The sequence below is a fragment of the Manis javanica genome, chromosome 2 (genome assembly GCF_040802235.1).
Source record: "Manis javanica isolate MJ-LG chromosome 2, MJ_LKY, whole genome shotgun sequence".
Lineage (NCBI taxonomy): Eukaryota > Metazoa > Chordata > Mammalia > Pholidota > Manidae > Manis > Manis javanica.
The window spans coordinates 5547588-5562676 of record NC_133157.1 but is presented as its reverse complement, the minus strand read 5'-3'; the positions used below and the strand labels follow the sequence as shown (position 1 = coordinate 5562676).

Sequence of the window (15089 nt, the reverse complement as noted above, 5' to 3'; positions counted from 1 at the left end):
GGCCAGGTGTCAGCCAGGGCAGCAGGTGTGGCTCAGGGAGTCGGCTTTATCCTTAATCCAAAAGGCGGAGCAAGGTGGGCCTTCAGAGTGGCCACCGACAGCCTTCTGAGCCCAGGATCTTGGCAAGGGTGGGTTTTCTCCTTATACAATGGATTGGATCATTAGGGAAGCCAAATGTGTCAGAACCAGTGGAAAGGATGAGGCGGGGGTCTGCCTGAGTTGTTCCTTCTCAGGGTTGCGATGTGTATGGCAGTTGTGCTAGATGTGGGAAACTGGGGGGCAGGGGGGGTTGGGATGTGCTAGGCCTGCATCACAAACGTGCACCGTGAGCCAGAGGCTCTCATGGGCGGCTCCCCTTTCCTGGCCCAATGTGGGCACAGACACCTTGGTTGAGATCCATGTTGGAAATTCTGTCCATTCCAGCCTCTGGCTCATAGAGTCAGGTGGCAGTCAGCGAATGGGAGACCTTCAGGCACACTGTCTGGAACACTCGAATGTTTCAGGGGCCACTTGGAGTGCAGACTCAGAGAATCTTCTAGAAGGAAACTTCCAGGTCAGCATCCACACCACAGCATGTCAGATGCATGGTCTTAGAGTGTCTGCAGGGGCACATCTAGCAATGGGGCCCTGACTGCCATTCCAGACGGTCCAGGGGAGGAGAAGGAGACTAGGGCCTGGTCCAGGGTCTTGACTGAACGGGAGTCAGGGTTTAGGGATGTTTGTGACCTCGAAAGAAAGTCAGGACAGCAGGCCCTGACCGTCCAGTCTGCTTTAAGCTGCCTAACCTTCCCTGTGTCACCTCTCACTTGCAGCAACATGGAATTCCCATCCCAGTCACCCCCAAGAACCCATGGAGCATGGACGAGAACCTCATGCACATCAGGTAAGACATGGCCCACCTGTCCACTGCTATGCCCACCTGCTCCGAGCCAGGAGGTAGTAGTGACCTGACATGTGATCCCTGCCCTCATAGCGTGGTGGGGGCAGCAGGGTGGTGGGTGGGGGGATCGGGAAGGACAGACCACCTCTACCCAACTCATTCACAGCTCTGCTGAGTGCTTGGGTAGATAACAGGCACCTGGCCTTAGCTGGGGTATCAGGGAGGGCTTCTTTGAGGAAGTGGCATTTGAAGTTAAAACCTCAAGGATAAGGAGGGACTGGCCAGGGCACAGGGAAAAGCGTTCAGTGCAGAGGGAACAGCATGTAAGAAGGTCCCCCAGACGTAGTGCCCTGGGGCTGTGCCCAGGAGACTGAGGGAAACCGACCAGCCTCCTCTCCAAACCTGCAGTTCTCACAGCCGGTCGGTTTGCTCAGGCAGGGTTGGCAGCAGCTGCTGTGGCAGAGAGAAAAGGGCAGACGGGACCTGTGTTGGGGAGTGCGCGTGGCAGGGTGTAGCCGTGTCCCTCTGCCCATCCCCTGCTGATCCCTCTCTTCCGCCTCCTCCTGCAGCTACGAGGCTGGAATCCTGGAGAACCCCAAGGTAACCCCCGACTTCTCTGAGCACCATGTTCGGTGGTAGCTGCTCCGTGCCGCCGACGCAGTCTGATGTGTTTGTAGCCTAATTTGAAATTTCACGGGGGGCCGGGCGTGGGGCTGGGGCCAAGCCTTGCCTGTGTCTCCGGCCCTCCCCACCAGGCGCCCCTCTGCCTGCCCACTCCACGCTGCGCTTTAAGATCCCCCCTCCCTGGCGCTCTTTTTCTAATTGCTGCTGAGATGAATAGGGGAAGGAAATATTTCAGGGCAGCATAGAGAGAGAGTGTGATTGTGAGACAATAAAGAAGCAATTAGGCAGATGAGACACTTGTGGGAGGGCCCAGCCTGTGCCCACCAGCTCTCAGGCCTCTGCTGCTGCAAGGGGGGCAGGGGGCCCAGACTAGAGCCTCAGGACCCATTTGTCTGGGTTTGTGCCGCACACCAGCCTGAGGCAGGCCACCCTGAACCCCCGTCCCCGGCCTCTGGGCTGACCAGGCTGGGATCTGGCCCTGTTTGAAGTTTAGGATTTCTCTCCCTGGGGGTTTTCCTTTGTATCCCCCCCTGCCCACCGTGGGAGATGGAGGAGGCAGAACGAAATCTATCCTGGGAAGAGAAAAATCTCTTTGTCCCCGAGGGAACGTCTCCATTCCCTGGCTCGGCCCCACACCCAGGCGGCGGGTTTGGGGGTGGGATGGGCGGCTTGTCTGACATAGGGAAGAAGTGTGCTGGGGTGGAGGGGAGGGGGTTTCAGGCAGCTGGGCCTGGGGGATCCAAGAAGGCCAGCTGGAGGGGAAGGTACCCAGGGGGTTTTGTGAAGGCGGGGAGAGCTGGAGCCCTGTGGGGGGTCCCAGGACGGTTCCCCACAGGGCCCAGGCCCCTTGGCTGGTATTGACGATAATCGCACATTTCTGGGCGCAGGTGTAGCATTTGCCCAGCTTACTGTCCTTGGCTCCTGGCCGGGAGTGGCCTCATTCTGTGGCCGGCTGGCAGGTGGCCCCGCTGCAGGAGCTGGCCCTCAGCTCCTGTGCCTTCCCCCACTGCCCGCCCTGTCCTCACCCGCTCGGCCCTACTGTGTCACTCAAGAGAGCCTGCACCCCTGCCCCCTGGTGGCTGATGGCCCCAGGGGACTGCTGCCTGCTGGCCACAGGTTTTTCCAGTTCATGCTCTGCTGACCCCACGACACTCAGGCTGGCCACCCCTAATTAGCCAGTCAGTCAGCACGGAGGGGGGCGGGGAGGCTGAGCCTGGCAGAGGCGGGGATTCTGCAGCCCATACCACCCGACACTGCAGGCCCCTCCCCATCCTTCGCCAGGCAGCCTGTGGCACTTCTCACCTCCGCTCTGGAGGGAGCAGGTGGGCAGGCACCCTCAGACGGCCTGGGGTCGCAGGCCTCTTGAATAGCCTGTCTAGTGAGGGCAGTGGATGGAGAGTAAGTTCTAGAGAGAATGTCTTTTTAAGGATCCTGACACCCATGCAAGGCAGAAAGCTTGATGCTTAGCTCCCAGAGGTGGGAAACCTAAGTCTGGATCCCGACTCCGCTTCTTAACTGCTGTGCAACCTCAGGCGAGTTACCCAACCTCTCTGAGCCCCCGATTCCCCGTGCACACAGTAGGAAACCACAGCACCTCTCCTGAAACATCAAAACCACTTGGCCCATCCCTCTAGCACAGTCATGGAGCCAGGGGTCCCAGCACCCCTTTCTCCGTCTGCCTAAGATTCTTTGGGGAGGAAGGGGCCAGAGTCCTCCCGGGGCTCCGCTGCTCAGGCAGGAAACCTGGGCCCCGTGTGCGTGGAGGGGAAACATTCCCCTGATAAGTGTGGGCCAGGCTGAAGAACCCAGGGTCCAACTCTCCCAGCCCGCCCTGCTACAGGGTGGGGGTCTGCACCTTCGAGGGCTCCCCCAGGCTGAACCCTAGGACCCTCCCCTCCACCCCCAGATCTGCTGTGCATGGGGGCAATTGTCCTGTAGATCTGGGAACAGGAGGACACAGCAGCCAGGGGCCCGGGGGGCTACCGTCCACGGCGGGGAAGCGCTGCCCCGGCAGCCCCAGCCCATCGGGAGGAGACAGGGAGACAGAGCTTAAGGGGACCGGTGCCCCCTCCCCCTCTCCAAAAAAAGCCCCGAGACTTGCCGAAGGGAGGGTTTGAAGGCAGATGGTGGAGCCATTTTCTGCCTCCGTGAGGGCTGATTGAAGGGCAATGAGGCAGCTAATGCGAAGAAAGATAGAAATTTACTTCCTTTAACTTCATACGGCCCACAGTGAAAGAGTTCATTCAGTCGCCGGCCCGCCATATCTGATGGGTGAATAAACCATTTGCCGCATCGATCATGCCTCTACATCATGGTTTAGTTCATGGGCCATTTGCTTCCAATTTCTCCTCCTCGGCCCTGTTTCATGCTTTCTTTCGCCCTCTCCCCGGCCCCCCCATCCTCCCTCTCTCTCTTTTTCTTCACTCTCTTCCCTCCCCCAGGCCCCCCGCAAGATGACATTGGAAGTGAGCCCTCCCGCTGGGGTGGATAAATAGGTGGTATTGATACTCAGCAACAAACTATTTGTCATTTGAACTGGGCTTTTAGGAGGGACAGTAAAAAGCAGGCAGGCGCCCAGCCACCTCAGAATGCAAAGCAAATGTCATTTTATTTCTATTTAGTTATTTTATCTAATCGGTGCTGTCAGGGTGTCGGAAGCCTCCACCAGCTGCTGTGGCTTCCACTGGAGAGTGTGGGATGCTCAGCCCGCGGGGTCTTCCACCGCCTCTTCCCTTCCAAGTGCAAGTGTTCTCACCCTCTGTTCAACTCCATGAAGAGGAGGGGAAGGCTTCAAGCCCCAGGCACCGCAGGTGGCGGTGGGAGGGGACGGGGCTGGGCGGAGGAGCAGGGACTCGGCCCTGGCCTCCAGTTTGAGTTCAGCCAGTACTGCGGGGCCAGTGGGGAACCCCAGGCAGGGGCAGGGCCTGCGGAGGGGGGTCTGTCACCAGGAGGTCCCAAGCCCTGGTTCGCTTTCCCTTTCAGCTGAGGATGGCCCTCAGGCCTATCTGTGCCCCAGGAATGCAGTGGTTAGCAGGGTCCAGGGGGCCGGGGGAGCTAGGCCTTTCTCCGAGACCAGCCCTGATGCCTGCCTGCCCCCGTGACTAACCATATTGGCGATGTCCTTTCCGCTGTTTCTCAGCCCTCTGGTTACTCAAGCAGTGGGAACTGGGCAGGGCGTGGGGGCTGTGTGGGGGGGGTGCGGGATAGAAAGAGCACTGGACAGAGAATCCAGAGTCCCAGGCCAAAGGGGCCAGGCAGTGTGATTTGGACAAGCTGCTGCTTTGGGCCTGGTTTTCTATCTGGTCCATGGAGGCATCAGGCACCCGTAAGGAACCCCCTCCTTTGGTCTGTCTTTGAGGTCAGTACTGAGTCCCTGCTCCCACCCCACAAATGGAAACACATGAAGGGCTGCAGCTGGTCCCAAGTCACACAGCACCTTGGAGGTGCAGAGGGCTGAATCACAGTCCGCACTGAGCTCAGAACTAGAGCTCCGAGGACCAATCTTCCCTGTCTGCCCAGGACTCAGGCTTTCCCGAGGTATGGTTGGCCACCCTAGCGTAGTCGAGTGGCCAAGGTGAAGGCTGCAGCACACTGCCGGCAGCCCCCCTAGAGGCCCGAGTGCAGGGAGGCACCACCAGGAGTGCAGCCCAGCTGCCCTTCCCGCCCGCAGAGCAGTTTACTGCAGGCACCTGGTCTTCCTGGTCATTTTTTCCGGTGATTTTCATGTCCAGTAAAAAAATATAACTGCGTGCTTAAATTGTAAGATAGTCAAGGGCAAGTATCATTTCCCCCATTTTACAGACGAGGCAAATGAGGCTCAATAAGAGGCAGCAGCTTGCCCAAGGCCCTGCGACCAAGGTCTTGACTCCCGGCTTTCAGGGGGTGTTCTGCCACTCTGAAATCCAGCACGTACTTGTTGAGGACCTCGCGGGTCCCCTGCCTTGTGTCACATGGTGCACACCTGCACAGGACTCGGCCTCAGCCACAGGCTGTCCCCCTCGGCCTCTATTTCTTCATCTATACATAGGGTGACAGTACATGACCGTGCCGAACAGGGCTGCTGGCAACACCAAAGAAACTGCAGATGGAAAGTAATACGTGAATATTTGTGGGGTTTTAAAAGCAAAGACTTAAGGGACTACAAGTCCCAGCTGTCAGCAGGTGGACAACAGCTGGGCCTGGGATGCCCGCAGGAGGGACGTGAGCAGTCAGGCCCCAGAGGCCTCAGTCTCCATGATGGCAGGGGTCCAAGCCACAACCTGGGGGGCCTAGGGCCCCCCAGGGTGGGAGGGAACTTTGAGAGTTCGAGGCAACCAGCAGCCCCTCCACCACCGCATCAAGACAAGAGGCCCATTTCCAACACACCCATGAAAAAATATACATAGAGGTTGATGTGTTTTCAAATGGGTTTTTGCTTTGCTCTTCTCTTTTTTCTCTGTGAGTATTAACCTCGGGGACCCCGGGGACAGCTCTGCTTGCCGGAGCACCTGCTGGGGTCACGCGTAGTCATTAGCCTTGCGGTCAGTGCAGAATAACCCCCAATTCCCGGCGCCTGCGAGAGCGTGTGCGCCCGCTCCCAGGAAGCCCACGGAATGCCGCCACCACGCTTCTCTGAAGTCGCACTTTTCCTGCCTGACTTGTTCCTCTCCTGCTATTCTACCTCCAGCTGTGGGGGCGTCGAAGAAAAAGATGAGATCAAGTTGAGGGGAAAAATTGTCTGATTTCTTGAGCCTTTTGTTTCCTGGGTCCCTGGCAAGCTGGGCTGGCTTGGGCTGGCGGCTGGGAGGCCTGCTGGACAGTGCCAGCAGGCAGCAAGTGCCAACCACCCCCTGGTTCTGGAGAGGGGTACAGATTTCTGCAGGAGGTGGAGTGCAAAGCTTCCAGGGACTGGCACGGTACCCCATCTAACCTTCCTGGCTTTTGTCAGAACCAAGCGCCTCCAGGCCTCTACACAAAGACCCAGGACCCTGCCAAAGCCCCCAACAGCCCTGACATCCTGCTGATCGAGTTCAAGAAAGGTAGGCGGATGACCACCTGTTGGGGTTTGAGGGCGTGGGCTCTTGGGGCCCTGGCTGCTTTGCCCTCCCTTCCTGGGAGCCTGGGCACAAGCCCTGTGTATCAGTGCCTCCTGCATTCCCTGGAGGCAGAGTTTGGGTAGGGGCTTCGAGGGTTCCCAAGTGCCCCCTTGCCTGGATGGCATGAGCCATGGAAGCATCCAGGCTCGCCAGGGAGGCACCGTCAGCTGCCTGTCACACGGGCTCACAGGCCCAGGTCTGGAATGGTAGCATTCCCACTGCTGAGCAGCCACTTGACAGCTGCCCTGGGACTTAGGGAAAGTCACTCAACTGTCCTGGGCTTCTGGTTCTTCTTCATAAGCCGGGGATAAAAGAGCACCAGCTGCCTTGTGTCTTCATGATGTAGAAGGAAGCCTGGAAAGCGTCCAGCGCAGGGGCCCCGCCGACCCCACTGCTGAAGCCTCTTAAGTCCCAAGTCAGCTACTTCACCCCACACCTCCTCCCCAGGCTCCAAAATGTTGCCAGTCTTGCTCCCCTTGGCAGTGGATGGGTGTCCTGATCTCATCTTCACTGCGTTCAACAAGAAGTGTTTGCTGGTCTTCCAGAATGCCCAGCCTCAAGCCTGGCACCAGGGACACCTCTGGAGAACAGGCGAAGGAAGGCCTAGTGATGGGAGCAAGACCAGGATCAGAGCGAGTGCTCAAGGAGTCCAAGGAAAACTTTCCAGGAGACTGCAGAAATCAGGGAGGCTTCCTGGAGGAGATGGTGCTGGGCAGGAGCTGGAGGAACTGAGAGGGGGGTGTGAGGGTCTCCCAAGCCCAGGCAAGGAGGCTGGACCGTCCGTCTACAAGGCAGCTGCCCAGGCTGGAGCAGGCAGCAGAGGGAGAGGGCTCTGCAGAGAGGCCTGGCCAAGCTCTGGAGCTCGACCTTTCCCAGGGCACCCAGAGACCAAGGGTCTGGGAAGGAGACGGGAGGTTCGGATCCCTGCTCTCTGTCATGCTGGCGTGACCTTGACAACCGGCTTCACCCTCTGGGCCTCGGGCCTGCTCACCTACCAGGTGGGCATGGAAGTGGTCCTCGCAGGGGCTGAGCACGGTGGACAGCTGAGGTCATGGGAAACAGAGGCTGTTAGAACTTTAATAACCCACCTCTTCCTAGCCTTTCCCAAGAGCCTGACCAGGACAGTGGGCATCTTCATGCTGCCCCATCTGTCCAAACCCTTGAATTTCATGCCACTTGGGGACCAAAGAGCCGTGGTCTGAGGCCCCTCAAGGAGGCTGGAGCTCTAAGTGCCTGTTTTGAAGGCATGGGGCCTCTTTGGACAGCATCTCTGAGAAGGTGGTGGAACAGCTCCCCAGGAGCTGAGTGAGGGGTGGGAGGCAGTGGGGGTCCTCCAGGCACAGGGCAGCCCTGCGGGATGGGCCGCAGAAGAAACGTGATCCATTTTAATGATTTGGGGGACTGTCTGGGAAAAAAAAAATAGGCAAGAGGAACCCTCCCTGACTACTCCCCATTCACCCTCTAGTTAATTTATTTGAAGTTTTAATCTAATTATTAACTATTTTAAAGGCTAAGAGGCTTTCTCCGGCAGGGCCCCAACAATGTCAGCTCCTCTCTGGGGCAGGCCCCATCCAAGGCCCCGGGAAGGCGATAATAGGCCCAGGGAGGGAGAGAAAGGGAGAGGGGAGAGGCGGGGGGGTGGCGAGAGGGGCTTAAGGTTCATTATTGGGCAGACTTACATTTAATAGCAATTTACAACCAAGTTATAAAACCCCTGGAAATGGGGGTTAAGAATGGCCGGACTGACAGCGCCTTGAGCGAAGCCCCTCCAAGCAGCGCCTGGCTAATAAAGACTCGAAGGCCGCTATTGAGGCCTGATTGGCACCCGGTCGCTGGCTACATGGTAATGAGCTGGGCAGATGGGTGGGGGATTAGTCGCCAACTTTGAACAGCTTTTCTTTGTCACTGTTACAGCTCTCTTGTTAGCCCCCTGATACATTTATTGCTCATTTCACACTGCTCCAGAAAGTGCCCCATGCTATTGAAAGTCAGCCCTGAACCCACCCCTGGCCCCCCTCCCTGTCACCCCCCTTGACTGGCCTTCCCTTCCCTCCAAGCAGTGGGCTGCCTCCCTCCTGCCCTCCTGCCCTCCTGCCACCCCAGACCCGACTTCTCAGAATTCAGGGATGCCTCCAGCACCCCCTCTGTCGGAGCGGGCACCACTTTACCCCCATCAATCAGATGGCTGAGTGCGGGTCTGGGGTGCAGGGTCGGGGCTAGGGGGTCTGCCTGACAGACGTAGTGGGGGCTGTGATGGCGGGGTGTATGTGTGTGTGTAAGTGTGTGTGTGTGTGTGTGTGTGTGTGTGCGCGCACAGCCACACCTCGGCCAGGCGGCCCCCTGGTAACTGGTGGGACAGAAGGTGCTCCACGGCTAAGACAATGGTGGAGCGTGAAATTCAATTAGTTCAGGGCCTGGTTCCAATTTCACAGCCCCTAAATGCAAAAGGGGCGAAGAGAATGGGAAGGGAGGAGGGGGTGCGTTTTTATTGCATTTTCCCTTTCATTCTGGGGGGCTTTCTCGCCCCTTCTCTCCCCCAGCAGGCCACAACCTGCACAGGGCTTTTCAAGGAGTCATTTGGAGTCCATATCTGTCACATCTATTTAAGGCGTTTCGGGTGGAGGGAGGGGGCGGGGTGGCAGGCGCAGGCTCCTCCACTGAGTTCTGGCCAAAGACCCACTACCCTCCCCTCCCTCCCTAGGGGTCCCCGTGAAGGTGACCAACGTCAAGGATGGCACCACCCACTGCACATCCTTGGAGCTCTTCATGTACCTGAATGAAGTTGCGTGAGTGCCTGCAGCCCAGCCCAGCTTCCCAGGAAACCACTGTCGAGTCTGGGCCACTATGGCTGATGGTCACAGCCTGAGGCTCAGGGGCCAAGGAAGGCCAGCCTGTGTCCGGCAGGCAACCCCATAGTCTTGGTGGCCTGGTGGCCCTCAGCCGTGGAGGTAACAGCCCCAGGGGGCCTACTTCCCCTGGGGACCGTCCAGCTGGACAGAGGAAGAGATGAGCAGGGTCAGGGCCAGGACCCCAGGGCACAGGATGGCGGCCACAGAGTTGCTAATTGAATTAACAGGCAATTTCTTCGCTCTGCAAGCCAGTTTCCCCACCTGTACCAAGGGCGGTTGGACCAGGTGACCTGGCTCAGATGCCCCCTGAGTCTCAGATCCTGAGATGGTGCCTGGTGCTCCGCATGTGGCCCTGGGGTGGGCACAGCCTGGCTGGGTGGGCAGCATCTGGCTCCAAGTGACTCGCTCTCCCCACAGGGGCAAGCACGGCGTGGGCCGCATCGACATTGTGGAGAACCGCTTCATCGGGATGAAGTCCCGAGGTGAGTCTGCTCACCACCCCTGGGGGTGCGCCTCGGCTCCCGGGGACCCCAGTCTCCTGAGATCCCCATCCACTCCCAACCGCATGGGGGACTTTGGGCAAGTCCCTTCACCCCACCAGACTCAGTTTCTTCCCTGCAAAGTGGGGATAATGGGCCCTTTGCCGCTGATGTCAAGGGTATTAGAAGAGCCATGTGGAGAGCAGGGGGAGTCTGGGGGACCAGAAGAGGCTCCAGCGGGGGGGAGAGGCCAGGGCCAGGCTGGGAGGTCAGGCTGTCCTGTGCCCCAGCAGGTTGGCCAGGTTTGGAGGCAGGCCATGCAGGGTCATAAGGCTGCATTGATGAGGCTGCCACCTGGGCAGGGCCGGAATCCTGTGATGGGTGCTGTGAGCCGACAGGGCCTGCGGGCCGTCCCGGGGCCAGGCGTGGACAGGAGCCCATTTTGCAGAGATGAGCAGGGCTCAGCCTCACCGCCATGTAGCTGCCTTGGCAAAGCTGCCTGCCAGCGTCCGCTGGGCCAGGAGGGAGGAAGTCAGGTGCATCTGTCTTCTCTCAGTAACCAGAGCCCGTGATTCTCTGTCCGTCACTCACCGGGTCTTCACGACCACCCGTTCCTCCAGGACTCAGTTTCCCCATGCAAGGGGCTCACATCCCTGGGGCTTTGCCAGTATGATAAAGCAATACCACCTGCTTGGAGACCTCCAAGAGGGTGGGACAGGCTTTCAGCAGGGACAGCCTTAAATTGAACACCTGCATTTTCAAATATTGGTGGTGGGATCAGGGGCCCCCTGTTTTTTGGCAGGTACTGAAGGTCAACTTAAAATGTTAACACAACCAAATAAAATCAGCGCAAGGTATAGCCTTTCGGACATCTTCCCTGAGAGCGTTAAAATCCAAAGAGAGTTGAGGACCAGACTTCTGCTTTTGGAAAAGGAAGGGTACGGGCCCAGGAGGCAGACTGCCGGGGGCTCTCGCCTCCGGTTTGCCCTGCCTTGCCCAACGACCTTGGACTTAATCCTCTCTCGGCCTCCATTTCCCCAAGTGCAACGTGGTGGGCCTGGGAGTGGGAATCAGATCGTTCCAGCTCTGACCTATTTGGACTTATCTCCACAGGTGTGGGGAGGAGGGAAGCAGTGCTCCGCCCCTTCGGGGAGGGACGGCCTTGCTGAGAACAATAACACTAATTAGCTCCTCCCTTTCATCCTCACTTACCTTTGTCCGTACCTATATTAACATCTGATTAAATGTACCTTTGTCTCAGTCTGCCCTTGGGAAACAGCACAATGTAACTCATCAAAAGCAGACTTAGGAAGGACCTTGGGGAGCAGAGACCAGCACCCTCGTTTGTTTAAAGAGAGGGAGCCCAAGGTCAAAAGTCACAGGCAGGAGCAGTACTGACACCCAGGTACTGAGGCAAGGAGTTGGGGGGTGGGGAGGCTACAGCTGGAAATCTGGAGTGGGACGGAGCTGGGTTCTAGCCCATGTTTGAGAGCAGGAGCTGGTGCAGGGGTGGTACTCTAAATGGCAGCAGCCCCAGGGGTTGCTGAAGTGGCAGAGGCAGCCCTATGGGAGCCAGTCAGTGTGGCCCAGAGATGCCCACCACTTTGACTCCTCTGTCATGCCCCTCCCATGCCCATGGCAGGCATTACTAATTGATAGTGGCTGTGTCTCAGTGCTGTAGGCAGTCATTACCAATCAGTCAGAATTGGTACTTCTAGCGAAAATGAACTGCCTTCCCCTATTGGAAAGATAAGGATGGCCTGAGGTCACTCTGAAATGGCATCCTGCCAGGTAGGGAGAGTTGATCAGACTTGAACTAAAGGAGGTCATGATAAAGGCCTGGACTGGAAAAGGCTTCATCTGGTAGAATGTGGAAGACAAGGTAGAGTGGGAACATGCAAATGGGTGGTAGCAAACGTAGAAGGTTCCCTGGGTGGCCAGTTGGGTCTGATGGGGTCCAAGCCCCTGGAGCTCTTGACCCATCTGGGCCTGGATGGTGGTCTCACCACCTTTCCCCCAGAGCTGGGGGTGTCATCACCACTGAAGTTCAGAGCCTTGAGATGCGCAGTCAGTTCCGACTCCCTTGGCTTCTTACCCCCCACCCAAGGAAGGGGGTCCAGGAGCACAGCCTTCGTGGTGCCCAAGTACTATTGGTGTACCCGTGGGGGGCCATCCCTAAAAGATAGACTTTACTGTGAAAGTTGTACAGTCTTTGAGAAAGACAGTCAGGATTCTGAGTCTCAGGACTTGCTGCGTGACCTTAAGCAAGTTGCTTTCCTCTCTGTGGGGCTAGACCAGGTGATCTCCATATTTCCCTCTGAAGTTCAAACTTCCCTGTTTTCTTACAGGGGTTGGGGGATGAGAAAAGAAAGTTGCTTGGTAATTTTAGGGTGTTTTCTTTTTATATCTCCACTCGGAATAATTCACTGTGACGAAGAAGGAACAGGAGCCCTAAGTTAGGATGCCCCTACGACTGGGTTTTTATTAAGTCTACAGTAATGGGAGAAGCTGTTAATTGTCAGTTATACTGAGGGCAGAGAGGAAGACACTATTGTTCGTATCTCAGTGTACAAGGGGAAAATGTCATTTGCATTGATTTTACAAAGTTCATAATTGAAATTCGTTATGGGATTGTTTTTTTTCAGTCGTGGGGGCCAGTGGGCAGTGGATGGCTAGGGAGTTGGGCGGCACTAGTGCCCTGGGCCTGGGGTGGTCTGCCCAGCGGCGTTAGGGGCCGTGGGGTCAGAGGGGCAGGGGGCTGGGGAAGCCGCAGATGGAGTAGCTTTCCCTGTATTGTGGCTGTTCACATCGTCATTATCACATTATCTTTTTAACTCTGGAGGGGGGCCAATTAAGTGAAGTAAATGAAATCAGTGGGGAGGTGAAGGGGGGGCAAGGCAGGCAGGAGGGAAGGAGGCGGCCTGTCCTTCCGCTCCCCCTCCCCCCGCTGCTCTAGCCTGCGCTCCCCTCTCCGCCCAGGGGGGCTCACCTCCCCAGCCCCCGCACTCCTCACAGCCTGCTTCCTCTCCCTCCCTCTGCACTCTGCCCTCTGCCCTCCACTCTTCCTCCTCAGCCCTCCACTTTCTGGCTAAGAAGGAACAAGGGCTGACCACCTGCCTGCCCGCTGGCCCGGGCCTTTGAGAGGCCCCTGGCTCCACTGAGAGGCGATGTCCCAGATGGAAAGGTGAGGGAGAGCTCGGAAGCAGAGGTGTTCTCACTCCCAGAACCTGGGGAGGCCAGCCTCAGAGGCCCCCCCTGATCCCTGGGATGGGGCCTGCGGGCACCAGGAGCAAGCACAGAGGATAGCTGGAGACCCACTGGAACTTACCTCCCCATCGCCATGGCAACCGCCTCTGTCCTTGGCCCTGGTACCTAAGCAGGAGCCCTTGGGCGCCAGCCAACCTCCCTTCCCCCAGCCTTTCCAAACCCCTCCCTCTGGATACTGCTTTCCCAGAGGACCAGCGTCTTGGGTCCAGGTGCCCTGACCCCATCCCCAGCTGAGTTGGCAGATGCCACCCAATTCTGCCAAATTGCTCAATCGGGCTAACCTGGCAGCCTCGGGAACTGACGAGAAGAATTGAAATAGCAGCAGCTGTTTCGGGCACCACGTTTTCCTCCTCGGTCCACTCTCCTCCCATCCCTGGTCCCCCAGCTCTGTGCCCTTCTTCCCCACCCACCCCCCTTGGCAGTAATTATGGTGTGATTGAAGCTGCTCCACAGAGAACTGCTGACACCTCTGTCTTTTTCCTGTAAACACGGGGAGATGAAAATAGACACTTGGAGCCGCTGTGCGTGTCACTCTGAAGATGTCTGTTGTCTCTGCCACAGCGACAGCGAGACTCAGCTGTCATTTCCTCCCTCTTTTTGCGCAGTGGTTTGTATGCTGACTGTCAAAAGCCCCAAATCCATAGTCTTTTAGCATCAGGTTTCTGTCACTGGTTTTTTTTAAGTCATTTTTTTTTCCAGAAGAAATACACAAAAATCATCTGTAGCCCCTTCCCCTGGGGTGAGGAGAGGGAAGATCCTTAAAATGCTCACACACAGCAACCGGGAAACAGGCTTTTTGATCAGTCACAATCAACTCTTAACACCTTAATTGTGCTGGTATGTTTCGTGGCTGTGGCTTTTCTTGCCCACGACTCTTCCTGTGGCTGGTTCTGAGGCTCTGGAGGGGATGGTGCCACCTGCCAAGCACCGCCTGCACTTTTCCTGGGGAGCGGCTATGATGAGCCAGCAGCAGGGATGAGACTCACCCTTGGGCAAATCATAGCTCACGTCGCTGGAAAGGTGTCCTCTTGGTTGCTTGTCTGGATGGCTGGGAGGCATTGGCTGTGGTGGTGGCGACAGTGCTCCAGCGGCGAACCCAGCAGTGTGCATGCCACACCAGGGTCATGGTGTGATAGATGTAACTTCCAGGCAGGCCTTGGGGGAAGTCAGAATGAGGAGCAGAAGACCCTTGCAACTTTCTCGTTTTCCAGACAGGTTGCCTGGGGCTCAGAGAGGGGGCTGTGGTGGGCCAATGTCACACAGCAAAGCTCAGCTGGGCCCTCTCTGCAAAGGTTCAAGTTCCAAGTTCTGTGGGACTTCTGGTCTCCCGCTCCAGCCCCACAGTGCAGCTCAGACTGTGCCCCACCCCTGGCCCCGCCAAGGACAGAAAAGCAAGAAGGCGGCAGTTTCCCCAGGAGGCGAAAATGAGGAGAGCTCCAGCTCTTGGCCTGCCCAGACGGTGCTGTGGCAGCTGTCTGTGCCAATACAAGGCCAGGCTCCGAAAGGTTCTGGGTTTTTCTAAAATGTAGCAAAACTAATAGTTAGGGAGTTCTTTGTATGTGGCAGGATGAGACGACCAATAGGCCTTTGTCAGTACCTTGCTTCCGGTGGCTCTTAGGAAATCATTCTTGGTGATCAAATTTCCAGGATAACTGAAAACTTGTCCTTTTTTAACATTGTGGTTACTTCTCCCATTTGGAGGCAGATATTTCCAGACGTTCTCCACATGTCTGTGTTTGTAAGCAGACCTTCCTCTGTGGCCTGGGGCCATCAGGAGCCACCTGTTCATGGCACCATGATGTCCTCACGAGGAGCGGCCTGGCTTCTGTGCTGAGTTCTTGTATCTGCTTTTCCTTGGCCCCTGTTCTCACGCTGTGGGCAGTTGCTTTTCCCAGCCATCATCTCCACCTCCATC

At 57.2% G+C, this 15089-nt stretch overlaps 1 protein-coding gene across 4 annotated transcripts in view; it reads left to right on the top strand.

Annotated features, from left to right (window-relative positions):
• Nucleotides 1-15089, top strand: part of ASS1 (argininosuccinate synthase 1) — a 49167-nt gene that overhangs the window by 20865 nt on the left and 13213 nt on the right. For all 4 annotated transcript variants that reach the window (XR_005058417.2, XR_005058418.2, XM_037007916.2 and 1 more), the window contains exons 8-12: nucleotides 813-883; nucleotides 1450-1480; nucleotides 6432-6522; nucleotides 9281-9365; nucleotides 9846-9910. Coding sequence is in view for 2 of the 4 variants with exons in the window: in XM_037007916.2 (XP_036863811.1) it covers nucleotides 813-883; nucleotides 1450-1480; nucleotides 6432-6522; nucleotides 9281-9365; nucleotides 9846-9910 (343 nt within the window). In the remaining 2 variants the exon portion in view is untranslated. The remainder of the gene's footprint in view (nucleotides 1-812; nucleotides 884-1449; nucleotides 1481-6431; nucleotides 6523-9280; nucleotides 9366-9845; nucleotides 9911-15089) is intronic.